The following is a 25,313-nucleotide window of genomic DNA, read 5'->3' as shown; positions in this document are numbered from 1 at the left end:
TATAATCACGAGACCTGGCAACACTACGCCCCCCCCCCCCCTCCACTACAGCTCGATTTCATTTCTTGATGGAATAACAGGCATTATTTTCATGTCCTCTCAGCTCCCATCCAGCTGTTTCTTGTAGGGGGGAACAAGAAGAAGAAAAATAAGTATTTTGGGAGGCGAATTTATTTACATAAGGCTTATTTATTTACCTATTATTAAGGATTATTTGAATCTCATCTTGTTCTAGACTTTCGGCAGTGTTATTGTATAGGCTATTTTTGTATCATTATTATTATTTATTTATTTTTTGGAGGGGGAAAGAAGAAGAAAAATAAGTATTTTGAGAGGCGAATTTATTTATGAGGCTTATTTATTTATTATTAAGGATTATATGAATCTCATCTTGTTCTGGAATTGAGCATTTCGGCAGTGTTATTGTGTAGACTATTTTTATTTTTTTTATCTTGAATTTTTGATCTTCGAGATGGAAGTGATCAGATGTCGTCCAGTGGTTGTGTTCTGTTGCTGTGTGGTGGCAGCTCTGATGTCAGTCTCCTCCATGGTGGACGCTGCTGCTGGGTCGGACAGAGTGTATGTCAACCAGTGGGCTGTGGAGATCACCGGTGGCCAGGAGGCTGCCGACATGGTGACCAGAGAGCTGGGATACGAGCTGCTCCGACCGGTAGGTTGATGATGATGAGGAGGAGGAGGAGAGAGAAGAAAATCACCAACCAACAAACCATTCGGTCCTGATTATGCCACAAAGTAGCAGTCTAGCCTATTAAGCTATAGAGTACAACTGTGTCGCCTGGCGAAAAGCGCTTATATATCTTCAAGCCGTTTGACTTGGCTTTGTAGCCAAGCGACGCTGTACGATGCAGTATACATCCTTTATACCAGGGGTCTTCAACGTTTTTTAGACCAAGGAAAGGACCCCTTAGCTGAGAGAGAGATGAAGCAGGGACCCCCATTACATAGTGTATAAATTGTGTTGCAGTTGAAACTTATTCATAGATTTCATAGATGGCTTCATCATAGACTTGTTTGACAGACATTATCTTTTCTATTAATGTTGGATTCATGTTAATGTGTATTTTCAGACAGTTAACCTTTTAAACCCTCTATATTTAGTCAAATTGACAGTTTGCTCTGTACTTGGTCCGCTCTTTTCCCCTCTACACCAACTCTACGAAAATAGCAGATCTACAAGTTCACAACGCCTCGTGCTGCGAGGCGTTGTGAGCTTGTAGATCTGCTATTTTCAGCTAATGTTCCCCATCACACAAAGATTTGTCTGACCCCCTGTAGTAACTCTGAGGACCACCTAGGGGTCCTGGACCCCCTGTTGAAGACCACTGCTTTATACTTCCGCGAGATGCTTTGTTTGATGGGCTTTTATTTTTCTTTCTGCTTAAATATTTTTGTCTACATAGAACAGAACAGGGTTTGTGCAGAAAGTGAATCAATAGCTGCTTATGAATAGAACATGCAGATGGTCATTGTGGGATATGGGTGATAAAATAAGCCTATATTGTCACATCAGGGTAATTTTCTACTGTGAGGCAAAACAACAACAAATGTATAACTATCGTATAATTTCCTGTTCTTTGATTGTGTCGTTGATAATGTCAATTAACTGCAAACTCATGGCTTTTATGATAGCCCAAATTATTACATTCAGCGTCATCTTGTAAAAGCACATAGATTGGATCAATCTATTACTCATTGTGTACACACACCTCTGATTATACTCAAAACAGAGTATCTTTTTCTTTTTTCATTTCCCCAATCCTGCGCCTTATCTCCTGTTCATACGGGCCTGTGTTGTGCAATACAAACACATTAGATGTGCATGGATCTTTGCACGACCAGCTCATTAATTCACATGAACCTGATGCTCTTAAAGACAGTGGTCAATGATTAACTGAGCTTTCACGTGTCCTGGCCGCTGTGATATATACTGTACTGCATGTTCTTATGCCACTGTCTTGTTCGTCATCATCATCATCATCATCATCACCACCATCTTCACCACCATCATCAGCATCGTCGTTCTGCGGTTCAAGTGTCATATTATGCGGCTTCAATGGTCCACATTTCTAATTGACAGACGTTGTCTGTTGTTTCCTGTTCAACTCGAGTCTTTAGAAATTAAAACCTGCGTTTTAAGCCTGTAAAAATCACTGTTCATAAAGATCAATGTAGGCTAACAGTCCAACAGGTTGTCTACCTGTAGCTTCTCAGGGAAATGCTTTCTACTCCTACAACTTTGCTGCTTTTGTCCTCGACTCTTCTCTGCGTCAATGAAGTGGCCTGTCACTGTCAATAGGCCAATGTCATTTATTTTACAGTAAATCAAATGGATAAATTCACACAGGGGAGTTTACTGTGTAGCAGCATGAACTGTACTGCAAGTCATTTAGAAATGACATATGACTGACTGAATGGATCTGCCCATATGACCCATCCAGACATTTAGTAATTAGAAATGCTGTGTATGGCACCACATCATAATGTTTTGGTGCTTGAAAATTAAGTAGGCATATTATCTGATTTAGCAGCAGTTAAATGTAGCTCCTACCACAATGTAGTGTCATGCAAGAAACATTATAGATCATCAATCACAGAAAGAAAACATCAAATGTTTATATACACATACACATTCTAGACTGAAGTCCTTGCGTATCATTTCTTGACAGGATGCAGGATGAACATGTTTTTTTGCAGCCCATATATGTGACTAGATATCTCTTCCTATATAAAAAATATCACTTTGCCTTATCTGCAGATTGGAGCCATGGAAAACCTTTTCTTGATTAAACACACCAGCCATCCTCCCAGAATGAGGCGAAGTGCCCAACACATCACCAAACGGCTCACAGAGGATGATCGGGTAGGTCTGATTTGACAAAGTAAAATCCTCAGTTTTGGACCCAAATCTAACTCTGAGGGTGTAAAAAATGGAAAGTACAAGACCCTCATAGGTCCATTTGTGTCCATTTTTACACCCTTAGAGTAAAACGAACAATGTGGACTCTACTAGCTTCCCCTTGTTGGCGTGATGACATGCATGTCCCTCCCCTACGTAAACAGTAATAATGACTTACTATTATATCCTCTCTGATAGGTGTTGTGGGCGGAGCAGCAGTACGAGAGGCAGCGTAGCAAGCGAGCATCGTTGCGGGAGTGCAGGGACTGTCCAGTGGACAAACTGTTCGATGACCCCATGTGGAACCAGCAGTGGTATCTGGTATGTTCCTAACAGCCTTCAGCCTAAAGCTTACTTCATACTTTGCCTCTTTTTATAATAAATGATGTTTGTTGTAGCCGCTATACGACAAAGCATGCAGTATGTTAGTCTTAATGCAGGAAATTATTATCTCAAAATAGACTTGATTTTTACCATAGCGTGTCTTCCAGACTTCCAGATCTAAGTTTAGATTAGTGAGTCATTAATTATGTCATAGCAAAGCTCTGTCTTGACCTTCTGCTCAGCCTGATTGCATGTTGGCAGTCCCCTGGGACTGATCTGATCTGAACATCACTCACTGATGATGATGCACAGTATACAGGCTGGGAGGAGCTCTCATAGTCTACTCTAGTCAGTGTGCTGCTGCTTGGCAGGTTTCTTTTTCCTGGTCCTCACAAGAGAAATGGTTGTTTATTGGTAAAAAAAAGAATAATGGTAAAAATAGATCATCATCACCTTTATTTCAGCTCGGATTACAGTTGAGGGGCAGGCCCCTCAACTGTACATGTAGCCGAGATACAGAACACAGTAATCAACAGGAATAGACATTCACATACAGCAACATCAAAATACATGAATCAGAAGACAGAAAACACAAAAAAAAAAAACGAAAATACTCAAAAAAATAAACAGATAAACCAAAATGTAATAATTCATACTACTTTTTATATTTATACTACTTAGTATGTTAATGTAACTTGCAGTGGGTACAATAGTAACATCCTGTACAATAGAATATACGGTATGCATGGCATGTCCTTACCAAAACTGCCATTCGCTTAATTGCTGTCACCTGTTAGTGGCTGCCAGTGTGGGGATCAAGAATGTTGGACAGAACAGAGCATCCTGCATTAAGACCCAATTTACCCCTGAAAGGGCTTCTTTAGCCCATTGAGGCATTAGGCTGGTGCATAACAATGGATTGTCACAGCTGTGCTTCCCCTACAGATCCATTACCAACACATTCCTCTTTATCCCAGACTTTTGGATTAGAATCACCTTGCCAATATCCCACTAGCTATGAATTACATCATTCACATTAAGAATGGGATTTGTTTTCACCCTGAAATGAACTCTATGTTAAAGCTATGTCCAGCATCCACTTACTGTTTGCACAGCGACAGCTTAACGGTAAACACATTTTTCATGATTCAATCAAATTGTTTTTTACAGACACTATAGACTGACTCACAAGTCACAGTCAGCTGAGGACGATCTGCTCCCAGCTATTTGTTTAGTTTCTTCCTCATACTCGATGGAAACAATATTAGAACCAGAACCAATCCAATGGAACCAATGCGCAGGAAACCGGGTTCAAAACTGGGGTAGAAGAGGAAAGTTACGGAGTGCAGCTTTAACTCCACTGCTCCCATTAGATGGTCATTGATGCAACAGTAACAACAGCACTATGTGGGTCAGAGGTTCAGAACACCTGTCATCCGTGCGTGTGTGTGTGTGTGTGTGTGTGTGTGTGTGTGTGTGTGTGTGTGTGTGTGTGTGTGTGTGTGTGTGTGTGTGTGTGTGTGCGTGCGCGCGCGTGCGTGCGTGCGTGCGTGCGCGTGTGTGTGTGTGTGTGTGTGTGTGTGTGTGTGTGTGTGTGTGTGTGTGTGTGTGTGTGTGTGTGTATGTGTGTGTGTGTGTGTGTGTGTGTGTGTGTGTGTGTGTGTGTGTGTGTGTGAGAGACAGAGAGAGAGAGAGAGAGAGAGAGAGAGAGAGAGAGAAAGAAAGAGAGAGAGAGAGAGAGAGAGAGAGAGAGAGAGAGAGAGAGAGAGAGAGAGAGAGATAATGTATCATGTATTATTTTCTCTGCGCCTTCACTAACTGGACATGAGTCACAGGCTGCAGAACATAAGGAACTAAATTGGCATGAATCATTTGTGTCCATTTGAGCTGACGACACTAATGTAAATTGTTCTGTGAGGACTGTTTACTCTATTTCCGCACAAGACCCAATTTAATGTGGGGCTTGTCAAACTAAGGACAGAAAATTGCCTTCAGGTTACTCGTGTAATATTTATATGTATATGTATATGTATATGTATATGTATATGTATATGTATATGTATATGTATATGTATATGTATATGTATATGTATATGTATATGTATATGTATATGTATATGTATATGTATATGTATATGTATATGTATATATATGGCTATGTAAAGGGAAGAACTGATGTCAGCTAGGATTGACAGCATTATGGTTGAGTGGAGTTTATGAGGAAGGATGGAACATACAGTAGTTCTTAACGCCAGGGACTCCCAGGGCTCCTTGCCACGTTTCCGAAATGAGGAACAGTTTAACCATTTAGCCCTGTTTTATACTTCATCAACGTGCGACTTAATATGTATCAATTTGGGGGTCTTTGACAAGTTAATATCTGAGAACCACCGATGGTGTAGTTAGTAGATTTGTGTGTGGAAAGGGGGAGAATGACGTAGGGACGTAGGAAAGGGCAACTTGAATGTGAGGGGGACTTGCTGTAGGTGACGGAAGCAGCAGCTTGCTGCTGTGAAAGATGTCACGGTAGAGATGGAGAGAGAGAGAGAAAGAGAGAGACAGAGAGAGAGAGAGAGATGAGACTATACAGGCCGGATGAGCAGAGCGTCTCATTCTTTATCGGCCGAGGCCATCGTTCTACTCGGAGGGAGTGACTCATGCTGTAGTTGTACTTGCTCCCTATGTGGCCGTTTAACACGTATACTCTGTGTGTGTGTGTGTGTGTGTGTGTGTGTGTGTGTGTGTGTGTGTGTGTGTGTGTGTGTGTGTGTGTGTGTGTGTGTGTGTGTGTGTGTGTGTGTGTGTCTTTCTAAGTGCACCCCATAGCTGTGCTGTTGTCACTACATGTTTAAACACCTCACAAGAGTCACTATCTGTGTGTGCTGAGTCTGTCCATTGAGTGTTTTGTCTTTACAGTTGAACTGTGTGCATGGGGGGGGGGGGGGGGGGGGGTATGGAAAGGCCTTCTTAGCCCCTATAACAGTCAGCAAGTGAGTCATTTGATGCTGTCGTGTCACAACAAGCCAAACTGTAGACGTCATGTGCCAAGACAGCAAGAAGACATTAAAACATACAGTACAGTAGGACAGGTTGGAGGTTTGGAGAAGAGATGGAGTTTGCTGCCTTTCTGATGATACCATGAGAGGTAGTTAAGATGAGATAAGAACAAAAGATCAACAGATCAATAGAGGCGAAAGAGTGAGAGTGAAGTGAGAGGAAGAAAAAGATGGATGGATGGATGGATGGATGGATGGATGGATGGATGGATGGATAGATAGATAGATAGATAGATAGATAGATAGATAGATAGATAGATAGATAGATAGGTAGAGGGGGGTTTGGGGGGGGGGGGGGGGGTACATCTCAGTATGAGTCACATCTTGGGGTGGAGCCCTGCAGTGTGTGCATATTGCGCACAGAGCGGCTCGGCTTCTTTATTTAGTCGCGCCTCCTGCTCTGAATCATCCTGTTCCCCAGACAGACCTTGGGCCTCTAACACTGTACAATTCAGAGTGTTCATTTAAAATTTGAAGCAACAAATGGAACCAAATGGTCCTGTAACCTGTTCGGTTCCATCTGCGCACTCTCAGAGTTGAATTACTGTAACACTCTGGATTTTAGTGTGCGTGTGTGTGTGTGTGTGTGTGTGTGTGTGTGTACACATCATTCCTCGCTTCCCGCTGATTATCCAATTTATGCTGGTTGCCCCAAACATCGCTTTCACAATACCATATTGTCTCTGTCTGAGACAAAACCTTGTATGCACAAAATTGTTAACTTTTCAGGAAATGCGGAAAAAAAAGAAGAAGCTATGTAGTCATTATTTAGTCACAAGCTGTTGTTAACACTTTTAATTGGTTCAATAGCTTGGAAAATCTCCTTTTTTCACTACTTTTGCACGAAATATGGAGATACAGGGTTTCTGACTGACTAGTCTACATGCTCCCTGGGAGTTGCAAGGACCGGAGACTGGAGTCTGTAGTGGTCAACTGGGAGCTCCGTGTGTGCTTGTCTCAGCCAGGATACAAACTCTGTGTTCAGCAAAACAAGCTCAAGTTTCACACTAAGACAGTTGTATTGTGGCCAAATTTTTTGTTTTATTTTTACAAATCTTTTTATTAAGTATTTTTCTAAAAAAGGACTGAAGTTTCAAACAAAGACACTGTCTCTTTCCTTTTTTTTCTTTTTAAAGTTATGTTAGGTGTGCCTTGGCACCAAAAAGGTTGACAAACACAGCCCTAAAGGACCCCACTTTGAGAACCACTGTGCTGAACTTCATTATTAGAGCCTGTGTGTTGGATGATGAAGAAAAGACTACAGAGATATGAGGCTTTGTGCAGCTGTCGGCCCTCCAAGTGGCCAGAGGAGTGGATGATTCCGGGACAAAAGAAAAGCCAACAGGCTGGTAATGGATTTCTCCAAAGGTCAATAGGGAAAAGATGGCAGACGGTGTCAGCCGGCCAAGCTATAGTTTGGATGCCACCTTTTGTGTTTTCAGCATGCTTCATTGTTACCTGATAACCACTGAGTGTGTTCAGACCTCTGACAGCTCCGAGGGGCCTGTGCTCAGCTGTGTGGAGTGGGCTATAATGTCTTTGACACACCGCCATTATATAATTCAGTCCTATATACTTCAATCTAGGGTTGTCCGATATTGGCTTTTTTACCGATAACCGATATACCGATATTGTCCAACTCTTAATTACCGATACCGATATCAACCGATACCGATATATGCGGGGATTATTGTGATTAGGGTAAGCTCAAATTTCATATCACACACACCATATACAGTAAGAACTCCTGTAACTTATTTATAAAGCAAAAAAAAAAAAAAAACGATACCGATATTTTCCCGATATCAATTTTTATGCTAATATCGGCCGATAATATCGGGAGGCCGATAATATCGGACATCCCTACTTCAATCCTATATACTTCGTAGTACGAGGAATATCGAAAATAGTTGCGTCTACAAGCTCGCAACATGTTGTGCACACGTTGTGCTATTTCCGCGATAAAAAAAGGACAATTTGCCCAATATAGGGACGCTGTTGTTAATGTGGTTAAAATGGCTTTGTGTGTCATTTTGAATAGTTACAAGGCCTGGGAATAAAACATTCTGTATGAAGGTTTCATTGAGATACACTACTGTCCAATTATGGGCACATGACCACTGGCTATGTTGTTTTCAGCTCCTTTTTAACCACTTAAACCCTCTGGTCTTAGAGAACTGGACTTGAGCTACAACTGTACTTTGACCACTTCTTTCGGTCTAAATCTCTTTGCCAAGAATATCAGATCTACTTATTGCTTGACAATTTTTTGATAATGTTCCCCCCAGAATAGGCATGTCGGGGTTCCAGTGGTTAAAAGTATGTTGTCAAAACATACCCCAAAAATCTGTCCCGATTCTGAGCTCCTCCACAGATGGTTAAACTGCCGTAGCTTGTTTAACCATTTAAACCCTATATGGTTGACCAGATCGACAACGAGCTTGTCAATCTGCTATTTTCTGCAAAAGCTTTCCCCACAATACGGATGCTGGGGTTTAAGTGGTGTGATATCTTCAGGGCTGAGAAACCACAGCGTTTTTAACCACAAAGTATTTATTAAACTAAAGCAAGGTACTTCCAAATAATGGCAACAGACAGATAGGACATTCAGATACATACAGACTCGCTCAACATGGGATTTACAGACCAACCATAACTTGATGCAAACACAGGGCTTAAATAGAGACAGGGAAATATATTTTCAGATGGGGGTCCGCGGCCAAATATATATCAATTTGGGGGTCCTTGACATGAAAAAGTTTGAGAACCCCTGCTTTACATCTTCCTGTGTTCTTGTTCGTCTTTCCCAGCAAGACACGCGGACGTCCTCCTCACTGCCTAAGCTGGACCTGCATGTGATCCCTGTGTGGAAGAAAGGCATCACAGGGAAAGGAGTGGTCATCACCGTCCTGGACGACGGACTGGAGTGGAACCACACCGACATCTACCCCAACTATGTAAGTCACTCATTCTTACATCTATCTACCCCAACTATGTAAGTCACTCATTCTTACATCTATCTACTCCAACTATGTACTGTAAGTCACTCATTCTTACATCTATCTACCCCAACTACGTAAGTCACTCATTCTTACATCTACCCCAACTACGTAAGACAATGATTCTCAAACTTTTTCATTTCAAGGATTATTTTATATCAAGACCAGTGGTTCCCAAACCTTTTAGCTCAAGACCCAAAAGAAAAATTAGACATTTGCCCGGAACCCAAACTAGTAAAAATAGAAGATCTACAAACTGAACTCACAACGCGACGCTTTTTACCGCGTTGTGAGCTTGTAGATGTGCTATTTTCACAACTTCTTAAACTTTTTATTCCATTTATTTATGGAAATTAGATATTTTCATTTTATTAATGAAATACTTTCGAAACAATTTGGAATTGTTTTTAATTGATGAAAAGTTGTGATTTTTTTGTTTAAATTTTTTAAAATCTTTTGAAATATGTATATATATATATATTTTATGAAGGAAACGAAAAAAGGGGAATATTTGCTCTACAGTGCATTAGACCAAAATATTATTTTTTACTCTGGTACCCCAATCTACACTGTAAAATCCTCAGTGTTAATGTAACTCAAACGAATGGATCCTTTTGTACGCTCTCAGAGTTAGAGTGGAGGAGGGGGGGGGGGGTCCATTTGGACCACTGGTGGTGGTCACCAGACCCAACGCTGAGAAACGGTGACGTAAGACACCGTTTCCGTGGCAACAGCGCTGTCGCCGTGCCCCCCCGTCGTTCCCATAGCAACCCTGGGCCGTTGACACCTCACAAGGCGATTCATAAAGACACAAATAAATGCAGTATATTAAATTATAACGCCTCCAAGGATTTCTGCAATCTGGTCTCCTAGACACGTGTCCAAGGGTGAAGCTCTCTGCAACAGTAATGTTTGCTACGGATGGCGACCCATGATGCAGTTATCTGTTTGTAGATCGAAAACATTTCCCCTTTCATATTATATTTTTTTTATTCAAAAAAGTTTTTATGTGAAAATATGATTTAGTCCTTATTTTAATAAGCTGTGTGTGTGTGTGTGTGTGTGTGTGTGTGTGTGTGTGTGTGTGTGTGTGTGTGTGTGTGTGTGTGTGTGTGTGTGTGTGTGTGTGTGAGCGTGCGTGTGAGCGTGCGTGTGTGCGTGCGTGCGTGCGCGAGTGCGTGCGCGAGTGCTAGCATGCGTGTGTGGTGGGTAATTACAGTGATAACGTATTTGAGGTGACACTTCATTTGGTATGGTCTGTCCTTTTGAGAGGAAAACCTCCATGCATCTGATTGATTTCAAACAGCACAGATGTACAATGGGGGGGGCTGACGAAGACGACTCCCTCTGTAATTAACTGAAATACTCATTAATCACAGACAGAGGCTTCAACAACTGAACTGAGGAGGAGGGGTGTTCTTTCAAGCTCTTGGCATGGCACTGCACATGTAGGCACTGTAGACCCATTTTTAGGTAATGCAACCATTTTTATTGCTGCTGACTGCTGAGTAAATATCCCCTTGGTTTACATTTTTTTCCCCCAGAAATAAATCAAAACATTTTCAAAAGAAAATAGAGACAAGGGAAATACACATTTTTTAGCAGATTTTAGCAGAAATGTTAGCAGGTCACCTAAAGTATTTAACTAGTATCTTCATCACTGAGGATGTAGTGAAATCATCCGAAAATTTCAGTGATCCGTTATTGGTTGTGTTTGTTTGTTTGTTTGTTTGTGTATGTGCTACAGGATGCTGCAGCCAGCTATGATTTCAATGACAATGACCCGGACCCCTTCCCCAGATACGACTCCACCAATGAGAACAAGTAAGTTGGCTGTTGACCTTACAGTATGCAGTATATACAATTTATATTTCTGTTTGGCTTCGGAAACAAACATTTCACAGGGCAGATATGACAAATAACTTAATCATACAAAGAAATAGTTTTAGAAATAGTTGAATGATCTATTGTCCTAAATGTGTGTGTGTGTGTGTGTGTGTGTGTGTGTGTGTGTGTGTGTGTGTGTGTGTGTGTGTGTGTGTGTGTGTGTGTGTGTGTGTGTGTGTGTGTGTGTGTGTGTGTGTGTGTGTGGTGTGTGTTTGTTGTTGACTGTGTGCTTTAAGGCATGGGACCAGGTGTGCTGGTGAGATCGCTATGCAGGCAGACAACAACAAATGTGGCGTTGGGGTCGCATACAATGCTAAGGTTGGAGGTAGGATGTCACGTGTGTGTGTGTGTGTGTGTGTGTGTGTGTGTGTGTGTGTGTGTGTGTGTGTGTGTGTGTGTGTGTGTGTGTGTGTGTGTGTGTGTGTGTGTGTGTGTGTGCGTAATAAAAGATTTCACAGAGCAGATATGACAACTAACTTAAATATACAAAGAAATTACTGACATATTTAATCATTTTCATTCTACAACAAGAAACAACAAAGAAACAATTACGGAAATAGATGATCTACAAGCTTATAATGCGTTGTAAGCTTGTAGCTATTTCTGCTATTTTTGAAAAATGTCAACAATTATGACGATTATGCAAAATAATTGCAATTATCTCAAATAATTTGCGATTAGGTGATTATGTAATAATTGTGACAGGCCTAGGGGAAAAGGGTGAGGAGGGACCAAGCTGTCGTGTTTCTTTCCCCCAGGAATTCGTATGTTGGACGGGATTGTGACTGATGCCATTGAAGCCAGCTCTATTGGGTTCAATCCCGACCATGTGGATATCTACAGTGCCAGCTGGGGACCCAACGATGATGGCAAGACAGTGGAAGGTCCGGGCCGCTTGGCCCAGAAGGCCTTTGAATACGGCATACAGAAGGTATTCATACCACACCAAATCAGCTCTCCAATCCACATTGAATGATCCGTTGTTTTCTTTAAATGTATCTCTGCTGTCCGGCATTAACCAGCTAACTCAAAAGGGGGTGGAGCCTGGAGTCAGCAAAACCAGCTAGCTACACCCCCTTTGCTGGAGTTAGCTGGTTTAGCAGAAAGTTTGAGGACCCAATGGAGTTAGCTGCTTTTGTCAGAAGCACAAAAAAAGTTAGCTGGTTCCTGCCGGACAGCAACGATATAAAAAAATGTATAATAAATGTGTTGTGACAAATAATATCACACCATTGTGTCTCCCTCAGGGCCGCGGGGGCAAAGGCTCCATCTTTGTGTGGGCGTCGGGTAACGGCGGGCGGCAGGGGGACAACTGTGACTGTGACGGCTACACGGACAGCATCTACACCATCTCCATCAGCAGTGCATCCCAGCAGGGCCTGTCACCCTGGTACGCTGAGAAATGCTCCTCCACCCTGGCCACAGCGTACAGCAGTGGAGACTACACCGACCAGAGGATTGTAAGTAGTGGCGTTGCGCTGCTGCTGGCTGCTGCTCACCCCATTCCTGTATGCCAGTTGGTTCCCAACCTGTGGGGTCCAGTGGTGGAAAAAGTGCTAAAATGTTTTACTTAAAGGGATAGTTCACCCCCAAAATGACTTTTCTTTCCCCCGATCGATTACACACCCCAGGGAGACTTGAATTCATGGAGATTGTTTTTGTCGCATTCCTAAGCCAATAATGTGATGCCTGGCGGCGGCCGGACATTAGCGTCTTTTCACCGGTCATGAAATTATTGGCTTAGGAATGCAACAAAAACTAAACAACCGCATATCCGAAGGACTCAACGGCAGGCACCACACTCCCTTGAGTCCTTGCCGATGCATGTGCCGAGTTTGAAGTCAGTCAGTCCCATTATGCACATGACCATAATATATGGGTATAGCGGTCGGATCGTTTCTTTTACATCTTTTCTGTTTTTTTTTGTCCCCCATTCTTGTTACAGACTAGCGCGGATCTACACAACGAATGTACCGAGACGCACACTGGAACCTCTGCCTCTGCCCCACTGGCTGCTGGGATATTTGCTTTGGCACTGGAACAGAAGTACGCAACACACACCCAGTGAATCACCTGTTAACTTCAACAAACACAATCTATGCAGCATGTATTATTTATCACTGCGCTTAACTACATACATACCCCTATAGGAATCATTGTTTGCTCTGTGAGTCACTGTCCACACAGTAAAAATCCTTGAGTGTTAATTTAACCCAGAGCGTGTATTTGTATTTCTTTATATTTTTTTGATTAAAAAGTTAAAGCTCAATTCGCTGATAGTAATCATTTGCTGATAGAGTGTTTGTTCAGTAACAGAGGTCTCCCCATCCCTCCAGCTCTTTAGTAAACACCAGATACATTTTCAGGTGGGACACCAATTTCATCCAATCAGGAGAGAGAACCCATTTATCAGCTTCAATTCTATAGCGTTCCAGTTCCAATTTTGTCTACTTATTTTCTTGTGTCATCACTTCCAATTTATGTTTTTGTTTTGTTTTGTTTTTTTCTCCCTCTATCCTGTATCAGTTCCTCTGTCTCCTGATTGCATGAAATTGGTCTCCCAAACTGAAAATGTAGTCTATTTTCTCTTTACTAAAGAGCAGGAGAGACCCCTGTTTCTGAACAAACACTCTATAGCAATGATTGCTATGGGGATATAGAACTTTTTGTTGCCATCGGCTAATTCTACTATTTGTTTTTATTTGTAAAGCATAAATGTATCAAATGTGTCAGTTTGTTTATGAAGCCTAAAAGCCAAACAGAAATTTAATTTTGTATTTATATGTTCCAATGTTCAATGCCAAAAACCCAATTAAAATCATTAATCGCAATTATTTGTGCGACAGTTAATTCACTTTCAAACCTATTTGGGTTCCTTTTTACATCTACTCTGGCTTTTGTGAGCACCCCAGACAGTTTTTAAGTTGCTCGATTCAGCATTTAGATATTTGATATTCATTTCATCAGACCATGACCATATATCTGTACCCATTGTAACTTCAAACTCCACTTTAACCATGTTAGATTAATTGAAAACACACATCTGTGGTTCTGGAAGTGAAATATCCCTTTAATGGTCAAGTAAAATGGCATGATGATGACAGCCATATATAATGGTCTCCTGTACCTCTCCAGCCCAGAGCTGACGTGGAGAGACCTGCAGCACATAGTGGTGTGGACCTCAGAGTTTGACCCTCTGGCCAACAACCCAGGCTGGAAGAGGAACGGAGCAGGCCTGATGGTCAACAGCCGCTTTGGCTTTGGCCTGCTCAACGCCAAAGCCTTGGTGGACCTAGCTGACCCAGCCACCTGGAAACACGCCCCAGAGAAGAAGCAGTGCATCGTCCGGGATGACTCCTTCCAGCCCAGGTACGCTCGGCTATACAGTATACAGTGGTTCTCAAACTTTTTCCTGTCAAGGACCCCCAAATGAATATGTATTTGGCCACAGATTCCCATCTGAAAATATTTTGTGCCAGGGAACCCATACAAGATTTGTTTTGTTAAAATGTTTCAAAAATGTTCAATGTTTTTCACATTTCTTTCAAGATTTTTTGAAAATAGCAACTTATTTTGATGCTATAACTCATTTCACTGGGCCCCCCTGGAACCCCCTCAAGGACCCCAATGGGGGTCCCCTGACCGCACTTTGAGAACCATTGGTATGGAGTATGAACATCTAAGGAGTTACCACTGATTATGCTATTTTTGGTTATACGACAAAGTATAAGTTCAGCTTTAGTCTGACTCTTCTTATTTTGCAACTGGTGCCAATTTAAAGCTTTTCTTGTCGAGTGTTTGTTGGTTGCTTGGCCAGGACCCAAAAGTAAGATATCCTGGAACTCGTACAAGACATCTGTGGACTACATTTAGTTATTAAATAGTCATTTAATTTCTCCTTTCTTTTATTTTTTTTCAATGTTTTATGAACATGCCATGGTCATCAATTTGTCTACGCACCATTGCCTGATTCTGGTGCTTAATTTATTTGAGTGCTTCATTTTTCAGGGAATGAATTTGATGTCCTGATGTCGTAAACATTAGGTTCCAACAATGAAATGAGATAAAAACCATCTGCGTTGCTAAGGACACATCTGTTGGGTTTCATGTGGAGCCATGGCGGCAATAACAAAACACTAATGCCAAATTTATGTTCTGTCGCACAACGGTATCACTCGCCCCAAAATAGGCGACCTGCAAGCTCACAATACATTGCGGATGCTCACGATACGCCACATCCGCGACGCATTGTGAGCTTGTAGGTTGCCTATTTTGGGCACGCGATACGTGTCGTGCGACAAAGTATAAATCATACTTTTAAACAGGAAACGGAATAATGTTGCTTTTACTGCAATCGTTAACTTTGCACACTAAATGTTGCCTGATAAATGGAATGGAATTTAATAACAGAATGCTAAGCTGTGTCCTGCAGTGAACTCATGGACAGTGCTAAAGGGAAGTACAGTAGAGCCTTCCCTCTGTTATCTGACTAAAGGGTTTGTTTACAATCTTTTTGGGATTAACCACATAATCCTTTATACCTCGGCTTTTTGGAGATAGTTGATCTACAAGCTCACAACGTGTCGTTGTGAGCTTGTTGATCTGCTATTTAATTAAAAAAATTGCCTTTACGACATGCCCAAAGTAGGGACGCTAAGGTTAATGTATTTAGTGACTCCAAATGGTCAAGGGCAAAAGCTTTAGCCATGCTTTGTCCTCAGTTGATGCCAAAGTGGGGTTGATCGTTGATATTTGTTCTTTTCTAGCGTCCCTTTGCCCATGTGCTTTGGATTATGAGACTCAATAGCGCTGACACCCAGTGGCTGTTACCTTGTTACAACCATGTCTCGACTAGCTGGCTTTAATCCTGACGATTTGATTCTCCACCGCTCTCACAACCCCCTCTAGCTTCATGTCAGCTTGCACATGGAAATCCCTTCATTCATGTTCAGCAGGAAAAGGAGAGGGATTATGTCTTTGAATGGCAGAATGTGGGCAGCGAATTTTTGCTGTGTACCTATCGCTAGGGGTATTATCAAATGTGTTATAGTGCGGTTTTAGCACCGAATGTGAAAACATCATTTAAATGCCTCCTCAAAAACCTTCTCGAATCAATACAGGCAGCACATCTGACCTCCATCTACTACTGTACTGTATGTTGAAATAGTGTGACAACCCTAACTCTGAATTGGATTCAGATTTTGTTCCCCGTATGGTATGGAAAATAGCTATGAGTAATCTTTGTGTGCTTGTGAGACTACTGACAAGTGGTGGACAGTAATGAAGTACATTTACTCAACCTGTGGGTTGGGACCCCCAGGGGGGTCTACACATGATTTTGGGGGGTCCCCAGATGACAGTGAAGTGACCATTTAAGGACCTTTAATACCAAAAAAGAACTGCATCAAAAGTAGTACAAAAACTGGTCAAACATTGGCCAAATTGTCAAATAATATAAGAAAGAGGCAAACATTTTGAAAACAGCTGTTCTACAAGCTACAAGCTTGCAGAACGGCTATTTTTACAATATTTATCTGTGGAACCGAGTCAAACTACATTTAATGCCTCAAGTCCTACGTTCCTAGTGCTTATCAGGGTGGGGGTCCCCAGTTCATATATGATTATTGTGGGGGGTCACTGCCTGAAAAGGTTGAGAAAAGGTTGTTTTATTCCCACGCAAAAAAAGACCCTGTATTTTAAATTCCTCCCAAAGGGCACTGAAGGCAGCAGGAGAGATAACTATAGAGATCCCCACCAAGGCCTGTGCAGGGCAGGAGAACATGGTGCGTTCACTTGAACACGTGCAGGTGGAGGCCAGCATAGAGTACACCAGGAGAGGAGACCTGCACATCACACTGACCTCTCCGTCAGGTTAGCCGACACTTCAACCCTCCAACGTTCAATTAAAAACAGCACATCTACAAGCTCACAACGCGGCGCAGACACACACACACACACACACACACACACTCATATTTCTTTACAATTCCATAGGCAGAATGTCATTGTAGCTATCTGAAATGTTCATTTTGACTAGGAAGAATTGAATTACAGATAATCTGGAACACGTATCCAGTCTATATATCACATTCTAAAACGGCTTGCAATACAGTCTCATCATTCCCTGTTCTTTCCCATCAGGCACCAGTACAGTGTTGTTGGCTGAGCGAGAGCGGGACACGTCCTCCAACGGGTTCCGGAACTGGGACTTCATGTCTGTCCACACGTGGGGCGAGGACCCTTCCGGAACCTGGACCTTAAAGATCACAGACACGGTGAGTTGCACACATGCTGTAAAGAAGCGTTAGTGGACCCTCGGTGTAACGCCCAGAATTCAAACCTGGGTCTCCTGTGTGGGGGAAGGGAAGGGACAAACATCTTAACCACTAGCCTCCCCCCTTGGCCCAGGGAGATACTGTATTATTTGGCTTTTGGTTTTATAGGCAGAGGCTCTGAGCCACTCTGCTGCTACATTAGGCAGCCATTTTGTTTTCATTTGTACTACATCCCCTGAGTGCATGCTGGGGATCAAAAGCGTCCTCAACTCTTTGCTCGTTACGCCTTGGTTCTCAACGTTGGGTCCGCGGACCACCAGGGGGTCCAAATGGACCCTAACAGGTCTGTAACTCTGAGAGTGTATACAAGTGGAACCACCAGTCACCTGGTAGAGTGTATACTATTAAGTCTCAGTGAGTCACCTGGTAGAGTGTATACTATTAAGACTCAGTCAGTCACCTGGTAGAGTGTACTATTAAGCCTCATGTCACCTGGTAGAGTGTGTACTATTAAGACTCATGTCACCTGGTAGAGTGTATACTATTAAGACTCATGTCACCTGGTAGAGTGTATGATATTAAGCCTCATGTCACCTAGTAGAGTGTATACTATTAAGACTCATGTCACCTGGTAGAGTGTATACTATTAAGACTCATGTCACCTGGTAGAGTGTATACTATTAAGACGCATGTCACCTGGTAGAGTGTGTACTATTAAGACTCATGTCACCTGGTAGAGTGTATACTATTCTATAGCTGGCCACGCCTTACAAAAACCCACTTGGGATTGTCAAAAGATATTAGTTATAGTGGGATCGCCATGGAAACGCATATACCTCCTTAATCAGCACGGCTGGTGACGTCGTAACACGTCACACATGATATGTATATAGGTCTGAAAAGCTCCACTGCTTGTACTCATTTACATCCGTGAAGTTAGGCAATTGCAGGATCTGGCTGAATCTGGTAGGCGTCTGCATTATCTACACTGATCTCCTAGGGGTACGACATTAAGGCTACAAGATGGCTTCAAGGATGGGCCACGTTAACACACGAATTCAACGCCAAATCGCAAAAGATCAACTTGAACTTGATACAGAGTTTGATAAAGTGGGCAAACAGTTAGGAGGTGCATTTGGCAAGGAGGATTCGGAGTTGAATCAACTGCTGGATGATGCAAGAGGGAGCAGGGAGGAATTTGATAGGATCGAGGACATGGACACAATCATCTTTTGTCGCACTTTTGCAATGCCGGCACTGAGGAGCCAAAAGATTGCAAAAAACAAGAAGATGAGACACATTGACAGGAATCTCGTCAAACAGAAGGCAAGCAACGAAAAGAACTTGGAGGAGCTCAATGGCACCCTCACGAAAACCAGAGGCATGATACCGGCCAACGAAGAGCTCCGGCAGCAACTGAGCACCATCAGGGAGTCAGAAGAGAACGAAAGGAGAAAGCGAATCCACATCGAGAATGAATCTAATAACAAAGAGAAACTTTGGTACAAGGAGCAAAAAAGTATAGAAGATCACTTCCGGGCAGAACTGCTCACAAAGAAGCATCAGTGGGAGAGGGAGAAGAAGAAAAAGATTAAAGAAAACCAGACTCTGAAAGAACTGCTTAGCGCAGCGAGTGTGAAGGCTGAACGTATGAAAAAACAGCACATACAAAATCAGCATGAGATTCAACTGTTCAAAGAGATGAGAATCGAAGACCTCAACCGAATGGATAGTATAAGGAAGGAAATGACCTTAAAGGCAGAAACCTTGTATAAAAAACTCCAATCCGAGCTAGCTAGCATCACGAATGAAATGGAAGTCAAAGCGAAGCTTTGGGAAAAGGAGCAGCAAAATATGGATGACAACTTCAGGAACGAGATTCTCACAAAGGAGAACATGTGGGACAAAGAGAAAAGGGACCTGGTAAAGGAAAACCAGGCTCAGACCGGAAGAGTTCAGAAGATGATGGACATGGAGAGACAGATGCAAACAGCAGGGGACGAGATAAGGAGCAAGTTAATGTCTCTCCTAAAAAGCCTCAAGGTTCTGGAGGGAATATGCTTCCCCAAGATACGCAACCAGGCTTCCGGGGAGGCAGAGCAACATCTCAATCACACCAGGATTGTTGTGTCGCGTATGGTGCCGTCTCTGTTGAAGAATAAGAGTGCCTGCCAAAAAACTAAAGTGTTTGGCAGGAGGAATTGCTGCTAGGAGTTTGACCGTAATGTGCACACCGAGGTTCACACTAACTCCCCCAGATTACCCTGCTGAAAAGGCATCCTATCGAACTGGTTTTTGTTTAGTTTTTTGTCTTTTTAAGGCACGGCTACTGACAAACTACTGAACTGATGTTTTTCACATATTGTTGAGAGGGGTTTTGTTACTTTTTTCCACAATCTGTTTTCGTAAGATATCATTTCCACCATCCCTCCATATTTGGGCAAGACCAATGTCATCAACATGACTTTAGAGTTATTGTTATTGTTATTTTCTATTACAAAATAATATTTTTTATGGCTTGGCTCTGTAAGAGGCAAGACTACATTTCTTGTGTACGCTACCAGTAGGCCAAATAAATACCTGAATATTTCCCACCGTTCCGCAATATTTGAGCAAGACTTACACCATCGGTTTGAGCGTGACGTCATCAATATGACCAATTTCCACAGGGATGCCATGCCGTTATCCCCAGTATTCTTATTCTGGGGGACATCCAAAACATTAAGTGAACATCGAGATTTGGTTAGACGGAAAGAAGTATAGAGCAGGTCAAGTTTACTAAGTCTAGTGGGTTTAAGTGGTAAAAATCCATATTTATATATTTTATTTTTACGCCGTGGTTTCTGTAACCTGACTTCACACCAGTAGCAGTATTCCACTATTAATATTAATTATTGTGTTTTTGTATGGTTGTTTGTATAGTTTGTCGGGGGTTGTTTGTTTTAAAATAGACCACAATGGAAAACAGGTTTGGCTTTTTTGTGATTAATCCATTTTGGCGCATTTAATTGGTGATATTGAGCTTTTAATTGTTGCCAATAATTATTTAGACTGAATCATGATATCACCACAGCCAAAATGTATTTCTGGGTAGATAACGCCAGCAGCGTCGCATTGGAGAAGTATTATTCATTAACATTATTTCTGGGAGAACAGGGTATTGTTATTGACAATTAGAAATATATATATATTTTTGTGTTTGTTACTTTCAAACATTTTGTGCACACCCATTTAGTGGACCAGATTTCTTGTGCACGCTGTAGGCCATGGAAGTACCTCCACACATTTTTGTTAATATATATTTTATATCTTTTTAGATATAGTAGAGAATGGGTCAAGTCAAGTTGAAACCTTGCCTACATTTCGAGTCATACTTCATAGATATGTCCTCACTGAATGGCATTAGGTCCCAGATCCACATTGGCGTCAAACCGATGTTTTTTGTTTTCCAGGAAAATCAAGGCATTTACAATTACTTTTCATTTTAATATTATTAGATTAGATGTAGCCTTCTCTCTTCCATGTATGTATATTATGTCAAATCCTTTTGAGCTTCATTTGAGGGTGTTTTTCAATTCAATTCAATTCAATTCAATTCAATTCAATTCAATTCAATTCAATTCAATTCAATTCAATTCAATTCAATTCAATTCAATTCAATTCAATTCAATTCAATTCAATTCAATTCAATTCAGTTCAATTCAGTTCAGTTCAACTTTAATAATCCATGAAGGCAATTTGATTTTAAGTCAAAACTCTCAGGAAACACAGACAGACAATTGCAAGCAAAAGAGCTGCTGTTTGGGAATATGTTGGGAATCTTGGGACATTGTAAAAATAGCAGATCTACAAGCCCAGAACATGGCGTGAGGAGGTTCATTCGCAAGGCAGGCAGGGCGGAGCCTGGCAGGATCTAGTTAAATGATGCGCTTCCGGAAGCCATCCGCCTTGTGAACAAGGCATTGAAAGTAATTCTGAAGCTTGGCACATGAAATAGTTGAACACCTACTGGCCATGTGATTGATTGATTGATTGATTGATTGATTGATTGATTGATTGATTGATTGATTGTTACTATTATTATTTTTGAATAATAATAAAAGTCACAAATCACAATAAATCAATACAAATTTTGTCCAAAACAATTTTTGGATGGCTTCCGGAAGCGTATCATTTAATGGTAACTATATTCTGCCAGGCTCCACCCTGCCTGCCTACAAATGAACCTCCCCACGCCATGTTCTGGGCTTGTAGATCTGCTATATTCGCAATGTTGCTGCTATATTTAACCACTTGAACCCTCTAGGCTTGGTAAACTGGACCTGAGTTGGCTCTGTACTTCTGTGGTTCAAGTAAAAAATAAAAAAAAAGATTATTAAAATGAATCATTTTAACTAGAAAAGTGCGCTCCTCGGAGCGCAGGTCTCCGCCAGGCCGGGCTGTCTACCCACGGCCCACAAATTAATGTGTATGGATTTGTGTGAGTTTTGTACAAAAGTTGTAAAAAAGTGTGTTTTGAAGAAAACGCTAAATGGTGGAAAATCTAGTTGGCTAATGGTCGGGCCTATATGGGAAGTTGTGAGGAATCCAGGAAAAAAATGTTTGATTGTACGACCTATGTTTCAAGAGTTATAGGCCAAAACGTGAAGGGCCCTGTTTTAGCGCCACCAAGAGGTTGATTCTTGGCCTACTGGTAGTGTGTGTGCAAAGTTTCACGCTGATCGTGCAACGGGGCCTTCGGCCGTCCGGCCTGGCGGAGACAATATGGCACACCTAAATCACATCCATAAATGTTGTCATTGAGGTCTTCCAGTGTGCAGGAATTCATTCAACATGTTGGTTAGTTTGCACTGTTGTTGTGCAGAACACCATCTGGTTCTTCCTGAAGTTCAACCCACCATTTTGTCCTCCACGCAGTCTGGCCGTATGGAGAACGAGGGTCGCATCCTGAGCTGGAAGCTCATCCTCCACGGAACGTCAGAGAAGCCGGAGCACATGAAGAAACCCAGGGTGTACATTCCCTACAACGCCGTGCAGAACGACCGGCGCGGTGTTGAGCACATGATGGAGGTAAGGAGGACTTGGCCTGGCACAATTCGCCCTGCGCGCAATTATTTGAGATAATCGCAATTATTTTGCATAATCATAGTTTCCACGTTGAAAAAGTTTCATACATAAATATATGTAGGAAATAGCCGACCTACAAGCTCACATGTACATGGGCTATTTTCACCGAAGAGATTTGGTATTGAGCGGGGGAAAGGAATGGACCTATTATAGAACCCTGGGGGACACCAGTCAACTATGTATATACTGGGTTCAAGTGGTTATCTCCGCCAGGCCAATAGGCAAATAATATGATGTGGTGGCAATGGCATTATGGGAAATGTTGCACTTCTATCGCTTTTAATATCAATATCTAAAGAGCAGCACAAGAGACCACTGTCTCAAAGCATGTTAACCCCAGTCTGGCAGGGCTCCGACAATGGAAATGTCGGTGGGTCCGGCCATCCAACACTGTGGTCCAAAAATGCATCTCAAAAACTACTGGCTAGATTGTACCTTTATGCTCCCTGGAAGATGACCCCTACTGGTTTTGGTGACTCCATGACCTTTCCTTAGTGTTATTTGCATACAGGATATATGGTCTAAATCGAATGGATAGAAAGCTGGAGAAACATGACCTCTAGGGGCCACTAATGGCACTTTTAGACTAGTCTTGTTTATTTACCTGTAATGCTTATACACAACACTCCACTAAACCGCTCCTTCTCTGTCTATCTGATCACGCAAAGGAGCCCACGCAGTCTCACCCCCCTCAGAAGACCCAGGCCACCCAAGACCTCCCTTCCACAAACCCCCAGCAGGAGCCCTTAAAGACCCCTGTTTCACCCTATTCTCCCTCCCTGGCCCTCCTGCGTCTCCTACACACAGCCTTCGACAGGCAGATGGTGGCCTCTGGGCCCCAAACCCCAGCCAGGGCCGCCTCCTGGGGGAAGCAACACCTGGAGAAGAGCCTGTCCCCACCTGCCCACCGCCTGCCTCAAAACGTCTACCAGGCTCTGGACAGGATCGACAAATACCAAGATACAAAGGACAGTCTCTACAACGACTACAGCGACGGCTTCTACAGGCACAGAGATGACCCCAGTTCTTTGCTGCAGGCGCTGCTCAACATGGTAGCTGACGACAGCCAGTGAAGACCCCAAGGAGAGGGGAGGAGAGGAGAGGAGAGGAATGGAGTAGGGGAAGGGTAGGGAAAGAAAGGGAAGGGAAGGGTAGGGCAAGGGAACACGTGAGGACTTGGGTTTAAAGAGCAGAGTTGAGGACAGGGTGGTTGTAGAGGAAAGAATAAAGCCTAATTTATGTGACCAGAAAGGCAGAGAATAGCAGATCTAGAGGCTCACAACGCGTCGCATCCGTGCCGCGTTGTGAGCTTGTAGGTCTGCTATTCTCGGCGCGAAACACCACCGTGCGTATGAATCGGGCTTAAGAATGAAGAATAAGGAGGTAAGGTATTAATGAAGGAAGTGAATGAGAAGAGAGAAGGAAAACCTAGACAAGTTGGAGCACATTTCCAGTCAGTGCTGCTCCTGTTCCCAAAAGTGTTGCATTTCTGACGTCCTCGCCTTCATATTTTAATATAAATACATTAATGTATTGGTTCAGACAATTGAGGCAGATTTTCATTTCTGTGTGATTCAAATATGGACAAAGTTGTGAATCTACTATACAGTAGCAACCAGAGCCTCCCTTCATACAGTAAAGCATATCTACTTAGTTGAATAAAAGTAGTTTGACCATAAGAAAGGAGGCAAGGAATCTGGGCGTTGGGAACAGGCCTAGTCTGTCTTGTCTTCTCTTCACTGCCTTCTCATTTATGCCTTTTAGATTATATGTTTTGTAATGGTACCTATAACATCAATATATATTATATGAAGACAATGATTGTAATATCGTTTTGATGAAAATGTAAAATGTAAACATCCAGATCTCCACACTTTATCCCAAACAATCCAAGGTTATTTATTGTTTTGTCATGTTTCAATAACCTATCTACAATATTTTTCGTGCAATGGTTGGACACTAACTCACTTTATTCCCTTTATAGGGCAAATCTCTTGTGAAGAATCCAAATATATTCATTAAATTATTATTCTATGATATAGAATAGTATCCGACAGAAACTTAAACTAATCACCTATTGGCTAACAGCAATGTGTTGATAAACAACTTATTCTCAGGGTGTCAACAAAGCTTGTGAGAGTTTTAGAAGTATATATATATATATATACATATATATAAACATTTAAATATATAATATTATAAAGTCATATATCGTATAGTCTCTTTCGGGTAGAAACCTTGTATTTCCATATTTCAACTTTTTATGTTTTTTCGTAAATGAATGCCCTACTTCGTCATACGAAGTGTCACGATGCGACGCGTTTTGAGCTTGCAGATCTGCTATTTTTGCTACTTTGGAATTTGAATCCTGAAAAGTAACAGTTTTGGACAATAAGTTAGGTTTCCACCCGACAGCTACGATATATCACTTTATAGACATATGTTAGTGCTATGGAGCATCTATGCAGAATCCCTATCCTCCAGTTTTGTGTGGATGGTTTGGAACTGCCTGCCAACCCTGCTTCTCTGCCAGCCAGCCAAGGTGACAGAACGGACATGATGATGATGATGTGAGGGGAAATGGTTTACATTTACCCTGCTGTAATTTATCTATACTCTAGAGTAGCCAGTGACGTTTGTTTGTTTATATTTTTTGGATTTGATTGATGCTTTTTGTCCCAAGTTGTTTACACAAGCTATTATGTCGCAAATTTCTGTATGGATGTAC

The 25,313-nt window shown here is 42.0% G+C and overlaps 1 protein-coding gene across 1 annotated transcript; it reads left to right on the top strand.

The window, feature by feature from the left end:
* Positions 1 to 165: 165 nt before the first annotated feature.
* pcsk1 (proprotein convertase subtilisin/kexin type 1) lies at positions 166 to 23,680 on the top strand. The gene is made up of 14 exons (XM_084062193.1): positions 166 to 670; positions 2,777 to 2,881; positions 3,116 to 3,238; positions 9,108 to 9,254; positions 11,044 to 11,120; positions 11,420 to 11,508; positions 11,942 to 12,114; positions 12,431 to 12,643; positions 13,129 to 13,229; positions 14,319 to 14,552; positions 16,897 to 17,054; positions 17,325 to 17,458; positions 22,376 to 22,528; positions 23,254 to 23,680. The coding sequence occupies exons 1-14, from the start codon at positions 473 to 475 to the stop codon at positions 23,656 to 23,658; spliced, it is 2,310 nt and encodes a 769-aa protein (XP_083918319.1). The 5' UTR covers positions 166 to 472; the 3' UTR covers positions 23,659 to 23,680.
* The last annotated feature ends 1,633 nt before the right edge of the window (positions 23,681 to 25,313 follow it).

The sequence above is a fragment of the Gymnoscopelus microlampas genome, assembly GCF_963454915.1.
Source record: "Gymnoscopelus microlampas genome assembly, chromosome: 7".
In the NCBI taxonomy this organism is placed as follows: Eukaryota; Metazoa; Chordata; class Actinopteri; order Myctophiformes; family Myctophidae; genus Gymnoscopelus; species Gymnoscopelus microlampas.
This window is presented reverse-complemented; position numbering and strand designations above follow the sequence as displayed.